The 26,249-nt window shown below is 42.8% G+C and overlaps 1 protein-coding gene across 2 annotated transcripts in view; it reads right to left on the reverse strand.

Moving 5' to 3' along the window:
• The window catches only part of man1a2 (mannosidase, alpha, class 1A, member 2), a 155,380-nt gene extending 134,138 nt beyond the window's left edge, over window positions 1-21,242 (reverse strand). The window contains exons 1-2 of one of the 2 annotated variants that reach the window (XM_015364169.2): window positions 21,146-21,242; window positions 17,561-18,076 (exon numbers count right to left, since the gene is read on the reverse strand). In XM_015364169.2, the coding sequence (XP_015219655.1) occupies window positions 17,561-17,871 (311 nt within the window). In that variant the 5' untranslated portion in view covers window positions 17,872-18,076; window positions 21,146-21,242. Of the gene's footprint in view, window positions 1-17,560; window positions 18,077-18,936; window positions 19,722-21,145 lie in introns of those variants that run through there. The other variant, XM_006639363.3, reaches the window with a different exon arrangement.
• Window positions 21,243-26,249: the final 5,007 nt, after the last annotated feature.

Raw genomic sequence — 26,249 nt, forward strand, 5'->3', positions numbered from 1 at the left:
TGTTCCAACATACAGTGAGTAAAATTCAGGTCCTAAGGGAACAAAATTTACTCCAAGTAACCCATTCACAATGTTAATTTGGTTTAATACACATTCCTTTTTCTTGGTCTTTTGGAGTAAAAAAAAACAAACATCATAGCCATGTCTGCATTCATACTACTAATTTATCATAAGAGCATTTCGCCTGTTACTGAAAGCAGATATACAACAAGCTCCAATAATTCCCTGCAAGTGTTAGATAAGAGTTACAATTATTGTATTAAAAAAAATAAGTCAAATCTTGGAAACACTAGTGAAGTTTAGTTTCCTTTTTGTATTTCCTCACAAGTACAGAATATGTTCAGATTAAAACTGGAAACATTATTAGGTAATATTTATGAAACATGGGGGTTGTCCAAAATGGCTTCTACACACCTACACTTTTTCTATTAACTATTAATGTTACCAAGTGTGCAATACAGATTACAGTATGTAAATATGATTGGTCAAAAACTGAAATTAATAATTGTTGATAAAAACAGTTATTTTAATCATTTAAAAAGTATTTTTTAACAGTGGTCCCAATTTGATACTGGACATCTTTTTTAATGTAAATGGCATACTTCAAAAAATTTTAAAAGTTCTACAGCAAACTGTCTCACTTGGATTGTAGTCACTACAGTATGTGCTAGTACATAATACATCTACAGGAACATCAGAAGAGAACATTTGGTTTCGAAGTAATATGAAAAATATTCTTCATATTGCTTATTGTTAAATCAGCTTTCATATTGTAGCACAGCTAGCAATCCTAATTTCAAGCACTTTTCCTAATAGATTAAAATATTTTTTCGATGCATTTCCTTCCACAACTCCTTCAGAATTTGCTTAAATTTATGTTCATTTTGATTTAACAGCAACAAGAACAGAATTCACTACAAAGACATCAGATAGTATTGATGAAAATCAGAAGAAAATGGATTGCTAACTATAAATGAAGAGAACAGTTGGGTTATGTTCTGGTATATCAGATCATGAATTTCAGACATTTATGGAAACAGGTATGTTTAAATTTTTCCTGCCATTGATCTTCAGAGGTTTTAAATCTTTTCCATGACAATATTAATTACAGCCCATTTCTAAGAACTGCTGTTTGATCCTTAATTCACAGTGTCTGAATTTAATCCAGCAGACTTTCATGGCATCTCTTGCGACTTCTGTATTTTTATACACTACTTTTCTTTGATCTATCATTGTGCGCTTGAAATACATAACATTTCTAAGGAGAAACAGATTTTCAGAATTAGCATGTATAGCACACACACCTATCTCAGATGGCCAGCAACATCAACCCAAATCTGCCTTCACAAATTTCTCATAACACAACACACTTTTACAGCTTAGCTGGCACTTAAGAGGAGTGATGTAATACATCTATTCAGTGAGTCCACTATTTTTCAGAAATAAGTCCTGTAAGAGAATCCTTATTTACTCTGAGTGTTTTCAAAACGTCAGCTCATATCAGATTAGGTTTGATTTAGACAGGAGAAATATTAACAGAAATAATGAAATCTGAAATAATGAGATTTAAAGCCCCATAAACTAACCAGATCAAAAACCTCTGTACAGTAATCTCCCCGCTATACGGATTTTTATATGAGATATAATAATTCTCACCTGTTTTTTCATTTAACGAGCAGATTTTACTTCTTACGAGCTGGGCTTTCATTCCTCTTTCCTCATCTTATCAGATCAGAAATGTTATTTATTTACATTTAAAGTGTTTTTTATAATAAAAGCTTGTATGTGTTAAGTTCATATAGTACAGGATATTACCTAACGTTTATGCATTCGCTCGCAACTGTAACAATGTAACTACTTTATAGCACTGTACTGTAAATGAGCAGGAGTGTTACTGTTTTCCTACCTGTTGTTTATGCAGCAACTTTAAACACGTTTACTCTAACACTTAATGAGAAATGTTATTGTTTTCATACTTAAGTACCAGTCTGTGCTGTATTCAAGTGATGTTTAGGTGTTTAAGTGAATATTTTTGTGTTATGTTCTTTTTAACACCCAGGATTAAAGTTACAGTAGAGGAAACACTACCCAGAGCCAAAAAAAACACTTCTACACACTCCAAAATATATCCCTCTAAAGCTGAAACCGAGAGAAGCAAACTGAACGCTGTAAAACCCACTGGCACCAGCACTCTGGTAAAAATGACTTGGTCTGGAGCATAACAGCAGCTCAGCAACGGGCTACCTTACAGTCAGACACACAAGCAGTGGCCCTGAAATAAAAGCATTCCTTGCGTTTGAACTGAACATACGCCTCAATTTTTATGATCACCTGTATGAGGAGAAAATTATATTAAAAGGCCTACAGGGAAGAGAGTAATGGTTTGCACCAGCACAGAGCATTCACAGTGTTAACATTCTGAGCCCACAAGCCACAGCCCACCTTCTCCTCTCCAGCAGGAAGAGGGGGAGTTGAAGGAAAGTCTGAGCATTAGACAACCCAGAAACCTAATGCTGCACTTGGCAGATGCACAACGCTCTACTTGAAAGGCTTTCTCCGATACGCTGCTATGAAACGTGAAAACTTGGTTCTACGATCTCTTGCGACGCTCTTGACAGGCTATACCATACAATACAAAACTGCAGCCTTGTGCTTTTACACTAAATGTGAAAGGATCTACCAGCCAGGATAGATAATTTAATTTACAACCTGTGCCGTCAGTTCTCAACCTGCACGTAAAGAGCACCTTCTAACTGAAATTTCATACTAAGGTTATTCAGAATTAGGATAATAAAGGTACTCAATGCAACTGCGGTATCTGAATTTCAGCTATTAAGTGAAATCCCAATTAAGAAGTAACAGAAGCACGATTTCAATGTGATAGCTTGATTGGCTTCATATGCTTCATTTAGAGAATGGCAACCCAAAAGAAGAAAATTGGACCCTTAACCAAGACACGGGTCGAAAAAAGTCTACTGAAAGCCTGAGTACCATTTCCAGGCCCACCAGTGAGAGCTCAGGGCACACAGCTGTGAAGAGCACAGTTTCGACTGAGGATGACCAGCGGGCAGGAGCTGGCATCGGTGCTGTGTCACCTCCAGAGCCTGGCTTCACACGGACCCCCCAGAAAAGCAGCAGTACAGATCAAATACGTCAAACCCCCTTTGAGCAATTCAAGGCCAAGGGGCTGCAAACCCTCAGTTCTGTCGGCAGGTGCGCAGGTCACTGGGTGGGGTGCTGGGGGCCGACCGCAGGAGAGGGGTGGAGGGAGACAGACCCGGGTACCCCCGGGGAAGCAGCAGGCCAGGCGGCGCTGCCAGCCTCTGTGGGGGCTGGGCGGAGGGCGCGAGTGTCGGAGTCGGAGAAACCAACAGCAGGAGCCGGAGATCTAGAGGGTGTCCCGGGGGAACCCGCGATCCGCGGCCTGCCGAGCTGGGAGGGGTGCTGGGGCTCGGCGTCGTCTAAACGGCATGGCGAGGCGGGCCGGTCGCGGGCCCAGGCCTCAGGGGCACAAGACAGAGTCAGAGTCGTGGTATTCAGACAGAAGGGGCCATGTTTAGGGATATCCTCCACTACAGATCTCCACATAACTCCAATCTGCCCTTTTAAAACGTTATCACGGGATCGGCAGGTAATGTAAAACCAACACTTTGCCGGACCTGAACCTTTGAAAGCTACTGTTACAGTTATTATTACCGTGCCAGAGAAATAAAAAATTCAGGTGCCGCCAACTACACCAACCATTCGGGTACATTAGTGGAGAAGTCATTACAAGTGGAAGGTTATGATTATTTATTTTACTTATTAACTAACCACTCAGTCAATTCCTGTTATTCACTATTTTCGTAACCCTCTGCCCTCACCCTTTGTAACACTATCAAGGCACTTTTCTACCCGTGTACACTGTGAGGAATCGAGACCACCAGTGTCTCCCTCTACCTGTACTGTACAGTGTCTAGCTGCTCCATAGCCAGCTAGATATCAGCTCATCAATCTCTTCATTCATGACACACAGTACTGAGCACCTATACTATCTGAATGGTCTTATTTTCTTTTTAAACAATACGCCTCTACACTATACCATATGCATTTCAAATGCTCTTTCACACAACTGCTGTTCATTGTTACACAAAAATAAATGCGGCCTGTTCTCTCATTATTAATTTGGCAAGGGGCTTTATCCAAATCCAAGGTGACACATTTACAGCAGCAACATCACCACTATGGTCATGTAACCAATAAAAATTATAAGGTCTGCAAATATATACGAAGTAGGTTACATAATGACCGATAATATTCTCTCATATTCTGACATCTATCCAGGGAATTTATAGCCAGTAACACTCACACTTAGTGATTTGCTCAGAAGAACAAAGCAACACATGGTAAATGAAAAATTAAAAATGACCCATCTTTATTTGCCAAAACATGTCATTCCTTCATACTTCAGAGGCTGAGAAGATCATGAACAGGTGAGTTTGACTGGGTTGAATGCTCAGCGCCTGACTGATACACAAATTGCCAATCACATCTTAATGAAGAGGTAGCACAGAGGTGGACACAGCCGCTGCCAATTACTGAACAGCACTTTAAATGCATTGGAAATATGACTCAGAGTTTCTCATTAATTTCAAATTGAAACAGGAGTAATTCAGAATAAGTACTGTACAAACCAAGTGAAATGGATTTAAATGTAAACTCTGCAATTTGCATTTCAGTACAGATATGTTTGCATTTGCCCCTAGTCAGTTCCTCAGATCCAAATAACTCCTAAACACTGAAGCTGTGCTGTACTCAGCAGATATTGTCCTTGTCTGGTTTTAGCAGGGTTTTTGTTAAATAAATCCCAGCTGATTCGTACAGCACCTTTCGCAGACTGCACAGATTAGGGGGTTTTGTTCAGATTCCTTGAAAAGGGAAATACAGTGGCTCAAAATAAATGCATGGCTGGTAGCTTCCTATCAATACTTTTTTTCAGGAAAAGTTCTTCAACACAGGCATCCAATATTTTAAAAAGTGTGGGATCCTGATTATTTAGGAAAAGTTGCTTTTATGCATGATTTACACCATATACTAATGTCAACTGACCTTTCCATTATGTGACTAAACCACAAAAAAGTCTCAGCTCCTCACGGACACTTGTTTTGCAATTAAGTGACAAAGCTAATGCATGAACGTATTTTTTAAAAAAGTTAAAGTGTACAGTATCTCATCTGCACCTTCCATGTGATGTAAAAACACAGGACATTTATTAAGTGCATTGAAAACCTGAAACATCTAAGCTGTCTTGAGCACACAAAAAAACTCAAAACTAAATAGGAAACCGTATCATCAGTTGGTAAAAAAAAAACAAAGTCTATTACTGACAGAATGTTTTAAAAGAGAATGCATAATTAGCAAGGTGTCTTCTTGGAGTATTAGGCACTTAGTGTATGTGGCTGACAGATTTCCAGTTCCTCTTAACAAGATTAATTCTTGGCTTCTTCATTTCTCCTTCGTTCTGTTTTCTTCTCGTTGTTAATTGATGCCCTGAATACAATATATTATACCTTCAGAAAATAAACAGTTGAAACAAGACAGCTTTAGTTGGGCTCAGTGGTGACCTGCTGTGCTTATCTCAAAGTCACTTCATTAAAAAAACAAATCAAAAGGATAAACAGGAAAACGATGCATGCACACTTCTCGCAGTGCACTCTCGCAGGGATTTTTCTGTTGATGTAACTAAACAACAACATCAAAAGATGTGAAACAGAACAAAACATAAAACTGTTTTGCTGGAAAAGAGCATTTGTAACCTCCCGATTTCTCCGTTCCCCAAGGGAAAATAAATAACTCCAACATGAAGGGCTACCCCAAAGAAATAACAGCTGCTCAGACCCTTCATTACAGCAACAAGCTGTCAGAAATGATAAGTACGCTCCTGATTACAAGGTTGCCAAAAGACCTCCAGAAGGCAGGCGTGATCACAGATTGCTCAGGCACAGTGCTCTGCACTCCACGAACAATTCTGACAAATTAAAACAAAGATGTTGCCATCGCTTGGAATCTCTGACAGAACTGTACTTCAGGGCTTCTAAATTACTTTTACTCTAGGTCCCGACAGGCTGGTCACAGGCTCTCACCTAGCCAAACTGGCACACCATGCGGCTTCACAGCCCTGCCATTTGGAGTTTAATATTATGAAGAGAAGTTCTGGCAGGGCCGTAGAAGAACATGCAAGCACACTCTATTCACATTAGGCAACAGCTGCTCAAAGGCTTAGATCATCACCAGGTTTTTCAGCTTAATATCCGTCCCTTTTTTTTAATTGGTTGATTCAATTTTTGCTGTATTTGAGCAAATTCAGTTCCCAAAACAAACTGTATAAACTTGGCAGTGCTGTTTTTGTTCCATGATGATCTGAGCTATTATTAGAAAGAAACAATGCTTCACTTTACAAGTCTACACACCAAGAAAAAGACAGGAAAACATCTGACAGAAATAAAAATTGAATTACCGGACAATTCAGACTTGCACTGAAAAATAGAGAACGGATGGAAAAGTATCACATTGTAGTTTAAGATAGATCATATGTAACCATGATGCACACTTATGTACAGACTGCTATTTGTTGGTAATGAATTTCCTATCTACCCTGGAATGGATTTAACTGTTAAGTACAATGTAAAGTCAATGTAGTACTTCTTACTGAAAAGGGGCCGTTACTTACCTACTTCAGTAATACTGGAGAAAATCCTAGGGGCGAATTTCTACTGACTCCTCTGCAATTGACTCAGTATACTACTAGCTTCACTCAGAACATGAAATTAAATTGTGGGACATGAGACGTTTAAATGATTCATTCATTAGAAGAACACAATGAGCTCCTTTAACAAAGCAATATTGTCTCGTTTTTCAAATCTCAAAATCACCCTGCAGCGGTCAAAGCAGGGCATGTATCGAGAAAGAGTTAGAACTTAAACACTAATGTTTTCCGTGGGTTCGTTTTCAAATTCAACACTTTTACAGTAGGAGACGCAATTTAGAAACTGCTAAACAAATTGTGTTTTTTCTATACAAATGAAACCCTCAGTCGTACAACTTCTAAACATTTTCTAACCACTCTGTCCAGTTCAGGGTCTGGCGGGGGAGCCAGAGCCTATCCCAGTGAGGACCACCGCAGGGCAGACAGACAGACACAAGCACGTACACACTCACACCAGGGACGAGTCTCCTGGAGGCCAGTTACCTACTGAACCAGTGCGTCCCTGGACTGGGGGAGGAAGCCCACGCAAACACGGGGAGAACTTACAGACTCCACACAGACAGAGCCCCAGGTCTGGAGCTGAACCCAGGGCCCCAGCGCGGTGAGGCGGCAGTGCTGAACACTGAGCCGTCCTTGCTAAATAAATGAAAAATATTATTTCCAGCCCCGCAGAGCTGGCTGACAGAAGGCATCGTCTCAGCAAACTTCAGATGTGAAAGGGACTTTTTAAATACTTCAGTTCCACATTCTGCAGCGCTTCACAGTCACATTTGCCTCTGAATATACCACAGCAATAAAAGGCATTAAACCTTACAATTGTAAACTAAGAAATGCAAAATTAAATTAAATTGGATTTGAACATATTTCAGTGTCACCAAATAAAACAGTGAAGATCTCTGACCTTTACTGACTAACCCATGAGAACCTACTTCTCCCGCTGGCTAATGACTGATTACCCCGTCTTCAGCAGCGCACAGATTAAATTATAGGAAGCATTTCTCAACTGTTTCATTGCTTGGCATTATGGATCTGGATCTGTATGGGTTCAGTTTTCTACCTGGCAGGTTAAAGATGACACTAATAACATACTCCAAAATGTCACAGGATCTTGACAAATTTGGGCTTACATTAGGACTATTACATGGAAACAAAATGCTTTATTATCAATTAGATATGTTACCAATTTTACTCCCACAGTCTCTCTGGAAAATAAAAAAAGAAAGAAAAACATATACAATACCTTTTTTAAATAATGGTTTTGGTCTCGAAGTCGACGATTGGATTGTCTTACAGTTGATTCCTCTGGGTCTCAAACTTACTTGGCAGCTATCTGCGTTGAGCAGCTCAGCTCTTGAACACTCCCTGCACACCTCCTACAAAACCCGTTTTTCACTTAATCCAGGGACACAAACTGCCTGCTGCTGTGGAGACCACTGGAACACCTCAACTTTGTAGGACATCTTAAATAACTTTGAACATTTTGTGAAATGGCATTTTACAGTTTGTGTGATGCATCACAATACAAAAAATGTGACATTTTGAAAGGAAAATACGTTTTTTTTAAATGCTCAGCTAGCATGTCTAACTTCGATACATTGTGCCAGACAAGCTTACAACAACACATGTACTGCCTTTGTAATATAGACGTGAACTACTCCTCTCTTACCAACAACTTTAGAAATATAGTATATATACTGTATAGACACAAAACTAACTCATACGTTGGGACAAAACATGAGAAAAAACTTCCCTGCGCTTGCTTCATACGTAATTGAGAACAGATGCAATACTAAGCCCAAGACATGACTGCCAGAACTCGCTGCAAAGTACATAATGTTGAGTCGTACTGCAACTACAACCCAGGCATCATGGATTGGGCTACAAGTCAAATACTCAAGCAATGAAGGCATCGCCCCAACAAGTATAAAGACAGAAAACGAACCGCTGTGTTCTTCTGGGAAAATAGCGTGAAAAATTAAAAAAACACCATGAGAAAGCCATCTAATCAATTTACATTTAAAAAAGCAATTGCATTATTCATACCTGTTTATTAATGCGTGTGAACTGTGAATAATCCCTTCAAAGCCAGCATTACATAAGCACCATACTTAATGCTCACTAATGGCAGTCATTAACAATGTACCTACAAACATCTCACCTCCAGAAGCATTTCCATTAATACAAACCAAATAACCATAAATTCCACCTCCAAAGCACAGTTATGATGACACAGCAAACAAACACTCATGGATTTTTGTTTTGTTTTTTCACAAAGGCCCCATGACAGACTGCAAACTGCTGCATTTGGACAGAAGCTATTAGGCTATTAAAGCTGTACACTACAGCCCAATATTCAAGGTTAAATAAATATATCTAATTATACGCTAAACGTATGTGTTCTTATGTACAGTTTGGTGATACAAGAATAAAATGTGTACAAAATCAGCACAAAAGAAACCAGTCCACAGGCAGGGAAAAGTAGAGCATACTGTAAAGAGGCAAAGTTAATTCCAAGAAGAAAAGTGTAAAAGAAAACAAAATTATAATGCTCAAGCCTCCTTCAGGTATGAGAGAAAGAAAGGCTTTCCTTTTTTAAGAAACGTAAATAAAGTATAAGTTTACCTTTTTATAAAAGGTTAATTAAAGTAGCTCAAGACAAAAAGATCTTACAGACAATTCTTCAGTACAAATGCACTGCTAACATGAGAATCTTTACAACCCAGAATCTGGCCCATCATGCTTGTTTGATTCATTACAGCTGAAAGACCTGAGCTGTCCCTCACACTGTTTCTTATTTCCAGTGTCACCCACAGTGGCAGCTTCAAGCACGTGGTAAGGAAGTTTATTTACAATTCTGGACTCTTAAACCTCTGCATTTTTCTTGTTCCCTGTCCTGAAGGCTCCTGAATGTGACATCCAGAGGTGTCAATGTCCCTGCTGACTGATGAGGTCAGAGCATTTAAAGATTTTGAATTTCTGAATCAAGTCCCGGGCGTAATCTCTTTTTTTGTTCCAGAAAGATCCGATTCTCTTAATCGCCTGAGTAAAACATTCCTGCCTGATCACTCATCAGCCTGGATGCTCTCCATTGTACTGCCTCTGGGGAGCACTGTCATCTGTGGAGTATAATAAGCAAAACTAAACTAAATATTCCAAAGGACGATGAACTGTAAACTGCAACATCACTTTGCGTGATTTAAATTCTATAATCGCAACAATAAAACAAGGCATTCTGCTGGCATACCATCTATAGTAGATGAGGAGACTGACAAACTCCATGATGTTTATCATACATTGCTTCTACTTGTAATGCAATACCATCCATTAAATACTTAAAATATACTTTCTTGTTGATTGCATTTAATACCTTGCACTCACCCACATTATATTTAATTAACCAGGTGCATGTAAACTCTTGTATCATTTGTAGTGCTGAAAAGGCTGTCCTTGTATTTCAACTTGCCTTTGTATCATCTGGAAATTAGATTTCACTAACTATGCCCGGGTTTAGTCATACACATTAAGGTTCAGTGTTTATGCCTGCAGTATTCCCTAATAATCACAATCCATTTTAAGGTAAAACGTATATATATAATCCTTAGCTGATTTCTGTGCTTCTTCCTCACTTTCTGGAGTTTACTTTAGGGTGATACCTATACGGAGCTTCTTCTGCAGGAGTGCTGCAAAACAGTGTGTAGCCATCACCTGATCGTATCTACGTGACTGGAAGAGAAGAAGGCTTTGCATCAAAACTACCAGAGCACATTCAGAACACTTTTGAGGCATTAAAGAAGTATCACTGTCACAACCATCAGAAGGTGAAGATAAATGTTACGGTTCGTCGTTACCCAGCTCAAGACTGGTTAAAATCTCTGGCGCAGAGACCTCACCAACACAACTGCAGCTGATCCTGTTATAGCTGACATTCAAATTCAGGCAAGGCCATTACCAAGAATTTTCAGTCAAGATTCAAGATCAGTGCGCACCAGTCCAAGGTGTGTAGACTGCAATTTCTAGTGTTCAGGAGACCAGCGAGAGTGGTTGCACCCACACCTCTCCTCCATTGTCCAACTGAAGCAACAATGCAGCAACCTTTCTTCAATTCCCTCATTCTGTCACCAGGTGGTCGGTCAATCCACAAAACCAGTGGATTAAGACTAAAATATCACTAAAACTCTTTCCACAATCATGTATCTGGGCTTGCCTGCAACTTCTGAATCCACCTTGACGGAGCAAGATGAAAGTGTTTTTGGGCTTCTGCAGTCACCACAGGAAGCAGAAGAAACCCACCAGCAGAAGAAAAGACACAGATAACCTGTGAATTAGCAGCGACAACCAGGCTTTTGAAGAGAGATGCCAGCTTGTGCTGCAGCCGGAGCGAGAGAGAGCCGTCTCCCAGGGGAGACCCTGCGTGCAGGTGTCAGGGAGAAATTAGAGGTGCTCTCCTCCTGGAGAGCTTGCATTAAACGTACTGAACTGTGAAGGTAAATAAACAGCATTTTGTTTAGCTTGTCCTTTACATCTAAATTGAAGATAGCTGTAATTGATGAGATATCATTAGGTGAAAGTGACCTGCACACGTGCAAGGGCACTGGAACGAGTGGCTGGTAACCCAATCGATGCAGTTCCTTCTCATGCAGCTTCCACCGAGTACCTGAGCTTTATTCGCAGAAAACAAAAAGAAAGCTGAACCACAGCAATCAACAGTTTTAAGACTTCAATAAAAACAGAACTGAGTTGCAGCTCATTAACCAATTCCCTCCTGAATGAGCAGGAGACTGCCACTTCAGGGGTACATTACAAGTTATAGGATAAAAAAGGAGCTGTTGTCTTTTAACTCTCATTAACAGTAGTTTTGCAACATCCATCTATTTTCTAACTGTTTTATCCAATACAGGGTCGTGGGGGAGCTACAAGCAATGATCACAAAACACAATACACCCTTGATAGGATGCCACTGCAGGGCACACACATTTTCCCATAACCTACCAGTATATCTTTGGACTGTGGCAGGAAACCCACACAAACAGAGGGAAAACATACAAACTCCACACAAATAACATCCAGGAATTGAACCCAGGGCCCCAGCACTGCGAGGCAGCGATGCTAACAACTGCGCCACTGTGTCGCCTCCAGATACAAAGCTCCTAAAACATGTTTTTGTTTGAAAAAATTAAGCAGTTTCTTCAGAAGGTACCTCATGTAAAACCTGCGAATTTGCAACAAGATAAAAACGGCAGACTTAGACTTTAAAATCCTCATGCTCAGCTATAAGTCTCTGCATGGCTCGGAACCTCAGTACCTGTCTGAACTATTATCGCCCTACTCCCCACCTCACAACCTTCACTCTTCTAATTCTGGTCTCCTCTCTGCCCCCAAGCCCGTCTACATTGTATGGGTGACAGGGCCTTCTCCTGTTATGCCCCCAAGCTCTGGAACTCTCTCCCCAAGGATATCAGAGAGTCACCTTCTCTAAACTCCTTCAAATCCAGACTCAAAACCCTCTTCTTCAGAAGAGCCTTTACTGAACTGGTTCAAGTTTTTACCCCTCTGCTCCTACTATACTTAGTACCACCATCCACGGCCTCCCCTGTGTATTGTAATTGTGTTTTATCTTGTGTATTCTTTTTATTAATTCTTGTTGTCTTTCTGTAAAGCGCTTTGAGAAGCCACCTTTAAAGGCGCTATATAAAATAAACACAGGCCTGCCACGCCGGGTGAACAGAAGATGAAGAGGATTACCTCCTATATCTGAACTTTGCAATTCTTTGGGACAAAAACTTGCCAGGTTCCCCTTTGGCTCATGGGGTATTCATGCATCACTGTAATATATTAGGAGAATGTACTTTCAGTTGAAGGCTGTTTCTCAGCATTATTTCTTTGGCAATCTAGAAACCATTCTGTCACATCTCCATTCACTGCAGGGGTATTACAGTGCACAGTTCTACCACTAAATAATAGGCACAAACTAGCAGAAGGTATCAAATTTACTGTGAAGTCATTTCTAGGCCTACTTTCCTGTACTGACAAAAGGGGGGGTGACAAAAGCCTTTGAAATATGAATAAAAAAGTGGGTTTTAAATGTATTTCCCTGTATACCAGGGAAACTCATGGCTCAGGTTTACATGAAGACCCTAAACACAATGCAACGGGGCAAAAGCAAAACAGTCCCTTTAACAACAAAGCAAAACTGTCAAAGAAAAATGACAATGTTCTGTGTCATTTTGTTTCAGTTGCTAAATTATGTAGACTAGGCTGTACGTCTCAGTAAACAATACACTGTCAAATCTCCCCTTCTAGATGTTTGTGAAAACAATTCAAGAAAGAAGTCACACTGCATTCAAAGAGAAATTGAGAGGAATTTCAGGTACCAATTACAGAGATCTTCAGTTCTCATGTTAGAAAAATTACCATCCCCTAATACTACTTCTGCTTAGCTGGGCATGTGTAATAAAGGACTGTTTTACAAAAGTAAAAAAAAAAACAATGATCTGAAACAAAGGATAATAATCTGTGTTCCAGAGTTAAAAAAAACTGACAATGATATTATCTGATGGTACAATTCAATTCTCCCACTCATGCCGACAGGGAGAAAGCACCCTTCTATACAGCTACTGTTAGAGACAGAACTCTGTCCCACAAAGCCATCAATTCAAACGAGCAATGTAGGATTCCCATCGCTACAGTATGTTGAGCACAAATTAAAAGGCTGAGAGCTGGATGCAGTTCCCCTAAAACAAAGCCCTAATTAAGATGCATTTATTAGGAATTATGGAACAGACATGGGGGCAGAAATGCAAACAACACGTGACAGAATCTCACCCCACGGTACAGTCCTGTCTGACATCGGCCACAGCCACCGGCCCTCACAGCGCGCTGCACATGGCCACGACGGGCACACTGAGCCGGGGAACCGGGCTGCAGCAGAGGAAGGGGTCCACACCTCCAGGAGACATGGAGACATGCTGAACTTTCAGAGAGGGTTTGACCTCTTCAGACCCTGACACCGAACAGGAATAAGCACCGTGCTTCATCTTAAATAAGTTTTATATACCATCCATTTTGTAGATGTGTAATTTTAAGCATGTTTTAAGATCCTTGTATTGAGACCAAACAGTCACTTTGCTAATAGTTTCACATCAGCTACATTATGCCGTTCCTTTTATCGAGAAAACGTTTATTTCTGTGTAGCGATGCAATGGTTGGACAAGATCACATTGCCGTCATTAGAACTCACCCGCACACTCAGTTATCTTTAAGAGTTGCAGTACTTGCTTTTTGTCCATGTGTAGACCTTTTAGGGCGGATTCTGACTTAGAGGTGTGCAGTTATAATCCCACACAGATGGTGGCTTGGAACCACTGTTCAAGTCCAGGCTCAATTCTTTACAACCAGTCGCATGAAATTGGTTTGGTGAGCTCGTACAATTAAAGACCTACAATACAAATATACAACATAAAGCCAATAATAGACAGCATCCACCCAGCACATTTACATGTACAAGCCATCCTAAGCACACCACAGCATTAAAATACAGAATAGTGGGGCCTGACAGAATACCAATGAGTGTAACATTGGCCCCTCAACCCAGGACAGTCACCAGACACACACTGAACCTGGGCTTCGGATGGAGCCTGATGTGCAGGTTTTAGACTGCAGGGATCTGTCACTGATTCATCACCTTCTCTCTCGAGGGTGCGTGACCACCAGGAAAGAGGAGTCACCGCCAGAGAGACGAGATGTCATTGGGGTGTCGCGCTTAGCATGGTGAGGGGGTAATAAGAGCCTGCCACGCCAGGAGTGTTTACGTCTGGACAGTCACGAGACACTGCTTCAAGAACGCGTGATTATATGTTGCAAAGAGCGTAGCTGGTTTTGAATCCATCGTCAACAATCCCAGCTCGGCAGAGTTCTGTATACAGCACGCCTATCGTGAATACGGGAGTCAGGCTCCAGCTGGTTGCACAGAGTAGCCTTCGCTAGCTACAGCTTGGATTGCTGTGCGCTTGTCATAGGACACTTTCTAGGAGCCACAGCGTTGACCATGCCAGCGTTTCAGATCCCACGCAGGTGCGGTGCACCCCGACTGCTTGCATCACTGACAACCACAACGCATGAAAGAACATCTACACATGACTCAACATGGTTTCCATCGATCCCGGTCTTTCACCGCCTACAAGACAAGCCACAGGTGCTCCTGTTTCCTCCCGCAGGCCAAAGGCATGCTGAGAGCTTAACTGGCCTGTGGGGAAACCGGCCCTGGTGTGTGCGTGCGTGCGTGCGTGCGTGTGTGCGCTCTGCGACGGACTGTGTCCCGTCCGGGACAGGCCCCGGCTCCCGCGCCCTCAGTGGGATCAAGTGGTTAGAAAATGGATGGATGGTTTCTGTCATTGCTATCTGTCACTTGGGCTCACTCCGTTACGTCTCCTCCATTACGCCCACGCCTACATTCTCGAAGCACGCCTCTGTCGAAGACGGGAGGGACGGTCTCCCTTAAACTCTGCGCAAGTCACAAGGCGCAATAACAGGGAGACGCCGAAAACAAGATTCTAAAAAGAGAGAAAGGCCCCCTGCAGTATTGAAAGCCGAGAAGCCAACTTGGAAAAAAAAAGTGTGGCACGAACACTTTAACACCCTCCTCTGCTCTCAGCATTTCACAGCAAGTCACAGTTCTGCCGATACCTGAATGATGCCTGCTAGTAATTACGCTAACCTACCAGTCTGGCTGAAGCCGGAGATTAGCAGAAACAAGAAAAATGTGCTTAATGTTGAGAACTCGCTAAAAAACACTCAGTCCAAGGAGACTGAATGAAGGGACTCGAAAAAAAAATGTACATCTTTCAAACCAACAAGCCAGAACTCTATATTCAAAATACTTATGCATTCAAACTCCCCGGAGCTATGGGGATTAAGCACCTGAGAGTTCTGAATACAGAGCCCACCACACAAAGCCCTTTCGCCATGGAGATTATTAAACAACTTAATAAGAAGCATTTGCATTATTATCAAACCCTTCTAAAATGTACAGACCTTCTTTTTTATAACTCATCCTCCGCACACAAGTCCCACAGCAAAACTGTCCAAACTTGATGCGTGTTGACGTGTGTAAAGACAATCAGATCATGTAGCTGCCCAAGGGCACTTATCTAAATGTCACCAGTTCTGAAGGGGCACGGAGAGGTTTTGGTGTTGAAAATATCCAGGGTGAATCAAACTTATAATTTTCATTTACCAAATGCTCCAGTTTACCAAAAATTTTTTTTTATGATTTAAGGAAAAGCTTAAATAAGAACTAAAATGCACACCTCAAAATAAAGTAAAGGAATACCATGATGTGTACTTAAAAATCTTTCGCTTAGCTTTTACTTCCATTTTTCCCCAATGTTGAAACATGTAACTGAGTTCAGTTTTCTGTCACATTAAATTCTTGCCCATGTGCACCATGTGTAGCAGAACCCCTAACTCCCCCCTCAGCTTTCACAGATACGTCATTCACCCACAAGAAACCAGCACTGGCTCACTACCCTGTGCTCTCCCAAATGGGAGACCTGCTTGTTCAGCTGATGGCGCAGCCAGCAGCCTTTAGACCACATGGTCCAATCTGACAGTCATGAAAAACAGAGGATTAAGTAGCACAAGGTGAAGTCACACTCATTTTGGGAAAGTGCCAACTCTTGCCTTGCTCAGACCCTATCTGACAGTGCAGGAGGCTTCACAGATCCAGCCCTCTCACGTTAGAAATGCAGCACTCCGACATCAGTCGAGTCGTGTTACTAAGACAACCGGCATCCTTATCATTACCATTAAGCTCCGATTTTCTTTTCAAGCCAACATGACAACCAGTGCCCTCCCCGCTGTGCACGTAGCTGTCAATATTGTAAATGTTTGTTCGCAGGCACGACGCTGCAACGCAATGGGTTTCTCCGGTCCCCCACCGCCACACACCATCTCAAGGTGCTCAACAATTCTGTCATTTCAAATTACTCCTATTGTGCCATGACATCGGACAGAGGAAACTTTCCGTTTACTTTGGAGACAACACTGTGAAGCAACAAAGAGGCACTGAGCGAGTTGTGCACATAATGACTGCACTCAACAGTGTGTGAACACACATCTCAACTTCAGTCAAACAGAACCACCTTCTCAGCAGGCAGCTCAGAGACTTTCTGAACATAAATATTTATTGTTAAAGCCAACTGGTCCAATAGAAGGTCATTCTTCAAGAAATTCTGCACAACATTTATATATACTTTATACATGGCTGCAAACAACTTAACCCTTCGCCCCATCAGAGATCAATGAAGACATGTTGAAGTCTAAGATGGATTCAATCTGACCTCAAGCCTGTTCTGCTTGCGAATGGAGCCAGGCAGGACCACAGCTCTGACAGCACCTCAGTACACTGCAGGGCACACTTACACACAACAAGTTAACCAGCACGTCTGTAGGAGGGGAGAAGAAACCTCAGGCAGAAAAGGGGAGAAACTTACGAACTCCACACAGGGGGTGCACAGTAAAACCCAACACCCAAGCACTGAGAAGTCACCCACGCTGGATGTCAAAAAAAGAAACTCAGTAAGAACGTTTTTACCCCCCCAAAAGGTTTGTAATATAACCTAAGTCGGAAAGTGATTTTAATAACCCACTTGATAGCTTTCAGACACAGTACATTCGCCCTTTTCCCCATCTTGTGAATTGGAACAATCCTGTTGTTTTATTTTTAAATAATGAACAGTGATTTTAGCTACAGTAGTTCTTAGCCTCCTTCCGCGGAAGTCTGGTGTGGTTGTCAGGGCGGCCAGCCGGAAAGCTCACCTGTGGCGGTGCGCGTCCTGCCCTCCCTGCCCGTGGATGATCTGCTGCCCCGGGTGCCTGCCCTCCCTGCCGGAGTCGATGTGCGGGATGAGCACGTCTTCCAGCCCCAGGTCGAAGCGCTTGTGCTTCGAGGAGTCGGGGAGGAAGAAGAAGGCCCCGAAGCAGAGGGTGATGAAGGCACTGAGGATGAGGAGCAGGATGAACTTCTCGGAGAGGCGCAGGGTGGCCCGGTGGTGCGGGAAAGAGGACGAGCCGGGGGCGAGGGTGGGTATCCTTCTCCCGGACAGCGGCAGCAGGGCCGGCGTGGTCATGGTGCGCGCCTCTGTCTTTCTTTTGTCTCTGTCTGTCTGTTTTCTTTAAATCGAGGACAGAATAAATATCAAATCGTTCGTGTTCCCCCGGTGCCGCCTGTATTATCTCATCCCGGTGGGGCAGGCTAGATTTTCAGACGGGTTGCATTCTCGCCCCTTCGCTGGCGCAATGTGTCCCCCTTCAGCGGAGAGGCGGCCGCGTATTCTAAGAGAAGAGCAATTACACCCATTACAATAATGAAGGCCATCCTGGAAACATTAGCGCTGCCTTCGTTTAAATACCTCTCAGTGACCGAGGAGTCAGCGCAGCACAGTCCCGACATGAAAGCGACATTAATACCTACACAAAAGCACGTGATCACATCTTAATAATCCGATACGTGTCGTTTTTTTTAATTTATCTTCCTTTAGCAGAAATCATGTGCTATCCGATTTCTTGATGCTTCTCAACACTCTGCGTAAACAGTATTCAAATAAAGTCGGTGACACGCCAAGATACTTAACCCCCGAGCTCCCAGACGGACAACCCGCACTAGTAACTGATCAAAACCAGAAAAGCAACAACAACAACAAAAAAGACAAGGTAAAAGGAGGGAAAAATCGTGATGAATCTTATCGACACCAGGGGTTTAACGAAGCGAGAACAGTATCAAGCACTTGGCCGATCAGACTCCCGCGGCAGCCCTCTCAGCTGCCTGCCAACTTTGCGACAACTAAAGAGTAAAATATTAAATTGTCCAGTCACGATTCCAGCTCAGGTTTATGGCTGGCTCTGTGATCTGGGCAACTCTCTGACTGGCCATCAATCACATCTGCAACCCAGCGTGATAAAGGGGAATAACAAACGCCTTAAAATAAGACAATTTTGTTAAGACTCCAATTATCTGAGACTGTCTTTCCACGAATCTCCGACTCACGACGGAAAAACAGCGTCGCAGGGGCGCTAGCAATTCACCCAGCCTGATGTCTCGTACATTGGCAAGCGGCGTTATTGTGCACGCCATCAACGCTCAATGCCCCTCATGCAAGTCACATTTAAAACGGAAAATAATTAAAGACGCATACCGTGCAAATCAGACCGCGATCCATACTCATCCGCAGGTTGGTCTCGTCCGAAACTGAAGTTATTACCGAAACCCAAACCGAGAAAAGACATCGGTTCACGTCCGCAGCAGTCGTTGAGACAGCAAGCCTGTCACCCCGCGAAAGAAATGTCGTTTCAAAACTAAAATGATCAGCGGTTCTCTTTTTTAAAAAGGGGGGGGGGAGGCAGGCGACTCTCACATCTCTAGAGGAGCTAAACACACACTCACACACAAAAAGCAGTACTAGGGGAATGTGTGGCGAGAGGGCGAAGCGCTGAGCCGGGCTGCTCTGTTACATGGGGAGACGGACCTCCAACAGGCCCGATCAGCAGGTACCGGCGGCTCAGCCCCGCTGCAAATGCATTCAAACAACACGCTGGACTGAGGAGAGGAGGGGGGAGGAAAAAACGAGAGAGAGAGAGAGAAACCCGCACAGGTGCGCCACCAGACTGCTCTTCCGTGCCAGAGTCTCCGTATCTTTGTCTCTGTATCTCTGTATCTCTCCGAGGAGCCGCCTGAGACGGACCGCCCGGCTCCCCCGTCCAGCGCAAGCGGCCAGCCCGGGCGGACGTGTGCATGTACACCCCCCTCTCCTCCCCCTGGCGGTACCGGCCCTTTCCCGACCTCCTTTCCAATATGCCCTGCTAGGCGGACTCTTATCTATCCCCCCCGCCTCTTTCTTTTCCCTTCTCTCATTAAAACGGTATCCCCTCCATCGGAGATGTTGTTGATGCGGCTGCTCCTCCTCCTCTCAGTCCTCCAGCATCCCATCAACAACCGGGCGGGGAGACGTTAGGGAGCGTCGCTCAACTCCTAACCCTGAAAGTGCGCGGAGCGATCTGCTTCTGCGCCGGCCGAGAGTCAGGGTCTCTTAGGGATGGTGAGCAAATTCAACGCTTGAAAGGCTAGGCGGTATTAACCCTTACACCCAGCCCTGTGTGCACGCTTAGATAAGAAATCGCAAGGTACAGTACGTGGTTTGATTTATTTATCTTGGTAGTGCATTTTTTTTATATTATAAGGTGCTTTGAGTTATTAACTCAATTATTTGTATCCTTTTTATTCTTGCGGACACATACAGTACATGTTCTAAGGCAAAGGCTAGGATGAAACATACCTCCCGCATGATTTTGAAGGATTTGCAGAATCATGCCGTCATTTTCAGATACCTGTACGAATTCTGATTGTCATACCTTTTTTTTTAAATAAGGAGTGCAGTTCAAAGCTTAATAACTTATGAACAGGATATTTATAAACAGACCTTCCCTGTGGTTCAAGACTTATTCATTTCTTTTCTACATATAGTGATATGTTGGTTCTTTCCTAGATTTACGGTGAGTGAGCAGATATCCCACACTGACAAGACTACTGACCTCTAGACCAGTGGTTTTCAACCTGTGGGCCGCGGCCCCCCAGTGGGCCGCGGAGGTACTGCAGTGGGGCCGTGAAACCATTCAACGTGGCAACTAATTATGACAACGTTGTAATCAGGGCAGCGCTGTAACCCCCGTCTCTGTGTGTACGTTTCCCGGTTCAAGTTCAAGTTAATCAATGTGTTCAACCCTATTCCCTGAGTCCCATGCCTGCTCCATTCCGAACCGAAACCCGAATTCGTTACAATATGTAGAATTGGATAACGCGACCTGTTCCCCTGCAAGACTGAGCAACAGACAAGCTTACATTTAACTAAGGTGGGGAGCTGCGTCTGCATGTGTAGGCTGCAAAGGAACAAATAAGAGGTTTATTCCATGCTGGAAAAAAAGAAGAGATAAAACACAACGTTTCAGCCGTGGAATAAACCTATTACTTGTTCCTTTACATTTAACTTAGCTGTGTTCGTTAGTGTGCAACATGAAAGCGATCCAGAAATGTAACTCATGCAGCGAGAAACGCAAAGAACAGAAAAGTCAATAAGAGAGGAAAAGTTTAAAGTGGACTTTATCAGTTTCTTACTGGACACTGTCATCAGTGAGACAGAAGGACGTTTTTCTTTCTTGAGCGAATTCAGCCGTCTTTTTTTAGCATTTTGTTATTATTAAAAATACGGTATTAAAAATAACGGAGATAATTCAACTGAAGCTGCAACGAACCGCTATTCCAGACACAGTGAAAGCATGTCAAGTGTTTTTAACAATTCCAGTTGGTGTCGCCACGGCTGAATTAGCAAACTGAAATTGATCAAACTTTACCTCAGGTCCAGCATGTCTCAGGACAGACTGTCAGCTCCGGCGTTGCTGTCTGTAGAGAACCGCGCCGCACAGCGATATTTCAGCGATATCATCGACGATTTTGCTGCGACGAAAGTGCGACAAGTCAAGTTGTAAACTTTTAAAAAAGCTTGTTACTAAGTATCAAGTTCAGCATGTTAGCCCGGTTGAATCCTGCCCTCTTGCGCTGTGTGCACCTGCGGAGGCAGAAGGAAGCCGGAGGGATTTTACTCGCACCCGAGCACAGGCATGGGTTGCGCCGGCCCTGGCTGCAACAGTCGTACATATATCACATATATAATATAAATAACATAATATAAACATTTGTATATATTATGGCTTAGCAATGCTGGCATGACGTGACCGCCATTTAGCGCTATTACATGTGACATGACAAGAAGGCTAATGCAGAATGTAGTAGAACTGCCTGCCTACGCTTCATGTCAGGGATAAGTGGCTTGCGTTTGGTTCTCTTACGAGGACACAGAGGAAGGCCCATCTACGAGCAAAGAACCCGCTTCAGTGTCTTATACCGGTAACCCAAAATCCAAACCCAAAGTAAAAAAGAGAAAAGGGGAACTGAGAACGAGCAGGTGCCGCTGTGTGCTGTTCTGAAGTGTTATCAAACGGGGCTTTAAAGCCAAACAAAATACGACAGCCGATGCAGCCCGACATCCAGCATTTGGTACAGTATGTATCAAGGAGAACCAGCCCTCTCACTAAGTGAGCCAGAAAGACGGTGCGCGTGTTCACAGCCGGGCTAGTTGCAAGCTACTGAGTGACTGTGGGTCCTGCGGCCACTGGAAAATCTACGTGTTGAATATAATGTAACGGATGGGGAGTTAACATATACAGTACTTCTGATTTATAATTATTTTGATGGTTATTGTGCACATTTTTGTTTCTCAACGTCCTCATAAATTCACCGGCACTTGCGTACAAATATTCAGTTCCTTTTGATTCCGCTCGCTCAGTTTTGTTTCCGACAAGGCTAACGTTACGCACGAGAGATGTCATAATTAAGAAAGAGCTGTACCGATGCCTTAGTTTTTACAATATTTTTCTTATTTTTATTTTTTGTGAGGTGCTGACTGGACTCCTGTAATCAATAAACGGTCTTTGTAAAGCCATGCTTGTAGCTTGTATAGTATATGCGTGTTTTCTCCGGTTACCAGTGTCGACTAGGCTACTGCTGAGGTATAGAGCTTGCCCGTTTCAAACGGCGAGGGCGGCCGAGAGCTGGTCAATACAGTAGCTGCACGGTCTAGGCCAGCAGTTTCCAGCCCCTTTCGAGATTAAGGGCCCATTTGCAATTTTCCCTATACTGTATTTTGAGGATCACGGCATGCGTCCAGCTGTTTTGACACTCCGTTATATATGAAATAATCTGCACTCCGAAGACACACCTTAAGATGTACACGCCTTAAAGTTTCATTCGTTACCTCGACATACTTGCATAGCAGCGCTTGGGCGTGAATATACCGTACGTGCAGTGTGCCGAGTAACTTAATGAGATAGCTGGTGTTGTTCGCTGACGTCACAGACGAGATGTCGCGTCAGCCTTAATTGTGATTCCACGTCGCGTTTTGTTGCCGCGGACTGGCTGTAGTCGTTTACTGGACCACAAGGGGACCGCTGACCGCTCGCCGGTCTGAGCCTCTCATTCCTGACTCCAGGAATGCGGGTCTCGTCTGCACGGACTGTGAGCGAGTTACTGCGTATCTACAAGCATGATGATGACACCACAACGTATATACCCTTCTACTTGTCAGTTTCATGAGTGCTTCACAATACGTAGACGTTCCGTTAAAATAAATCAAATCTCCATGAGTCTGATCTCCGTTTGCATCCTATTTCATGGCCCTCAGCGACTGAAAATCCTTTGGACTCGAAACACAAGTCATTTCCGTACACCCATTGTGAAAGTTTGTCAACAGCATGGAAAGTAACGAGGCACCAGCTGAATGGACAGACGAGTTATAGACTCATTTAGAGGAGAATTCCAAGCACTATACATTAGCACTAACTGAATAAAAAGTAGCTCATATGAGCACCAGGGGCACTGCTATCCCCACAACTTCATAAATTTTTTCAGAAGCATAAGCTTCCAAAGCAAATTTGATGTCACAGCCAGTGACAGAGACTTCGGAACTCAAGATGCTACTCTGTGAGCTTGCCCAGACAAGACTTTGCTGCATTTAGATTCTTACTAACTCAAAACTGAGCAATTATGCATGATTTCAATAATTCATTGACTGGACGAGCAAAGGTTCATATTAATATTGTATAAAAACAAAGTCCAGGCAGAAAAACAGTTAATCTACATAAAGGTCCTGGTAATAATATTTTGGGATTTTTGGAGTGAGTGTGTGCGTGCCTGGTACTCGCTGGGATCGGCTCCAGCACCTCCGCAATCCTTTACCGGATAAAGGGGTTAGAAAATGGATGGATGCAATCAGGAATGCGAACGGATAGTTTTCACTCACAACTGGGTTTGAAGCACACTTAGCAGTTTTATTCTGGTATAATAAGGGGTAAAATATAATTGCTTTTCATAAGTTTAAATGAAACATAGCAATCACTGAGCAAGCAAAGTGTCTTGTTTGAGTATTATAGGAATACTAGTATTTTGGAAATTAAAATATATATATAGCTTTAAAAAGCAGGGCCTAGGTGGAAATCAGATGAACTGGCTGCACGTTTATGGATCGTGTCAACAATATGGCAGGTTTACAAGCCGAGTGAAAGCACTGACGGCACTGTTAATGTGGTGTGGAGGTCCATTATGGCAACAACTGGGAAAGGGAAAAGGGGATGAGACCAACGGACAAGTTAGAAAAACAATTCCACCTTCGTTAGTATGGAATAAAACAAGCAGCCACTGGAGCAGCCACCACCACCAGTGTGCAGCCCCACCTGGATGATGCTCCAGTCCGCTCCCCACACACCAGCTCTCAGTGGGGAGGAGAGCAGAGTGATGAAGCCAGTTCAGAGATGGAATTATTAGGAGGCCATGATTGGTAAAGGCCAGAGGGGTAATTTGGCCGGGATAATACCCCTACTCTTTTTGAGAAGCACCCTGGGATTTTTGATGACCACAGAGAGTCAGGACTGCAGGGCGAGCGCCCCCTACTGGCCCTACTAACACCTCTTCCAGCAGCAACCTTAGCTTTCCCAGGAGGTCTCCCATCCAGGTACTGACCAGGCTCACACCTGCTGAGCTCCAGAAGGCTGCCAGTGGGGAGCTGCAGGGTGATATGGCTACTGGCAAAAGAAGAAGTTCTAAAATACAAATAAAGTGACCTGAATGAACTTCTACTTGTAGCATTTCATGTCCACACTGGAAACATTCTCCTCTCATGGGATTTGAGTCTGTTTTAAATCAAGACTCAAGATGAGTTGTTTTTTGTGCAAGACCTCAATGAATAATGCATAATCAAGAACCAGGCTATCCATTAATTCTTTGCTTTTCATAATGTGATAATTAAATATAGTCTGGGTAATGGGACATTTGTGAGTATCCTGAGTGCTTCTTTTAATTATTTCACAGATTACTGGACCAAACTGAAATCTCTTTTCACGTTCTCATGCTCAGAAAGTTTCTCTGGCAGAGAATATGAGAACTGGCCTTTCTCAGGGGAATAGCAAGACAGGATTCCGGGAGGCTAAAAATCAGAGGCGTAAAATAAAGCAGAAAAATAAAATGGAAAATGCAGAGGATCAACAGGAGTGGAGGCTAAAGAAAAATGTGTTCTTCTTCTTTCTTCTTCCAGCTTGACATTCTGTTTTTCCATATCAGAGTATTGCCTTTCATTCTTCATATGGAAGATGATTATTTAGGACAGTAGCACTTTTAATTTATTGACTTATAAACCTACTAAAACCTTTATTTGCACTGACCTTAAATGATTGAAACATTGCAAAACAGATTTCCATACAGTAAACTGTATTTTCACTTCAGCGCTGAAACTGTTGTTCGGTTTTTTTAAGGGCCCTTTGTTCACGGGTTCGAGGCCGAGTGACGTCAGTGGAAGACTGTTGTGACATGACTCACTGGTGATACCTGGGATCATAGGTCAGAGTAGATACACGAACAACACACACCTGGGTATTCCCATTCAGGAAGGTATAACAAAAATAATAACGAAAAGAATATAGTGACAGTAGCCATGTTTAAACATATCACCGGCTTCATAATCAATTTATGGATTTTGCAACGAAACATGGGATTTGGCTTTGCACCCTGTGGAGTGTCTTTGTACTCCTTCCCCACCACCATTATTCATTCTGGTTTAACTATTTCCTCTGTGGATCTGTGCTCCTAGCAGACCGGAGTCAAAAACCTAGAAAAGCAGACTGTGTTTTGGTTTCATTCTTAATGTTTTTTCTTACCAATAGACTAGTAAGATGAGGTGATTGTGAGTATTTGTTGTCTGTGGACACAGTAGTTCACTGTTGCAAAGTTCAGAGCAGGATCCTTACCTATCCCACACAACAGGAAACAGAAATGTCACTATATATCTATATAGCCTGTCACAACAGTCTTTTCGTAGCCCAGGTGATGAGCCTGTGAGAAGATGGAGGGATGAGGGAAAAGACACGGTTTTCACTTCAATAGGATTGATGATGCCCTGAAAATACTGGTCGTGGATCAGCAGGGAAGGATGAGAAATTCATCCACTTCATCAGCACCTTAGAATGCTCCCAGTTAAAGGGAGAGCTGGCAGCATGATTACTTTTTGGAGCAATTTTGTTGTCATAATTTTCCAAAGAAAAAAAATGAATGCTTATGACATTCCTTCAAGAAGAAATCTCTCAAACTCACAAAACTTGAATAATGATAATGTGCCAGAGATCATATTATAATATGGAAAAAAATGACTGTTGGTAATCTGGGTGAAGATTTTGTCCTGCGTGTGTTTATGAGAAGAAAGCAACTTCCCCAGATATTAAAATTCAGCAGATCCCTACCAGTTATTTAATGCATTTTTTTTTCCTGAAAGCACAGGTGGAAATCCAGCTCTATGCAGCCAAGGTGAGGAGAACACATATATCTGCTGCATTCAGACATGACAGCTTCAGAGGC

The sequence above is a fragment of the Lepisosteus oculatus genome, chromosome 15 (assembly GCF_040954835.1).
Source record: "Lepisosteus oculatus isolate fLepOcu1 chromosome 15, fLepOcu1.hap2, whole genome shotgun sequence".
NCBI lineage: Eukaryota > Metazoa > Chordata > Actinopteri > Semionotiformes > Lepisosteidae > Lepisosteus > Lepisosteus oculatus.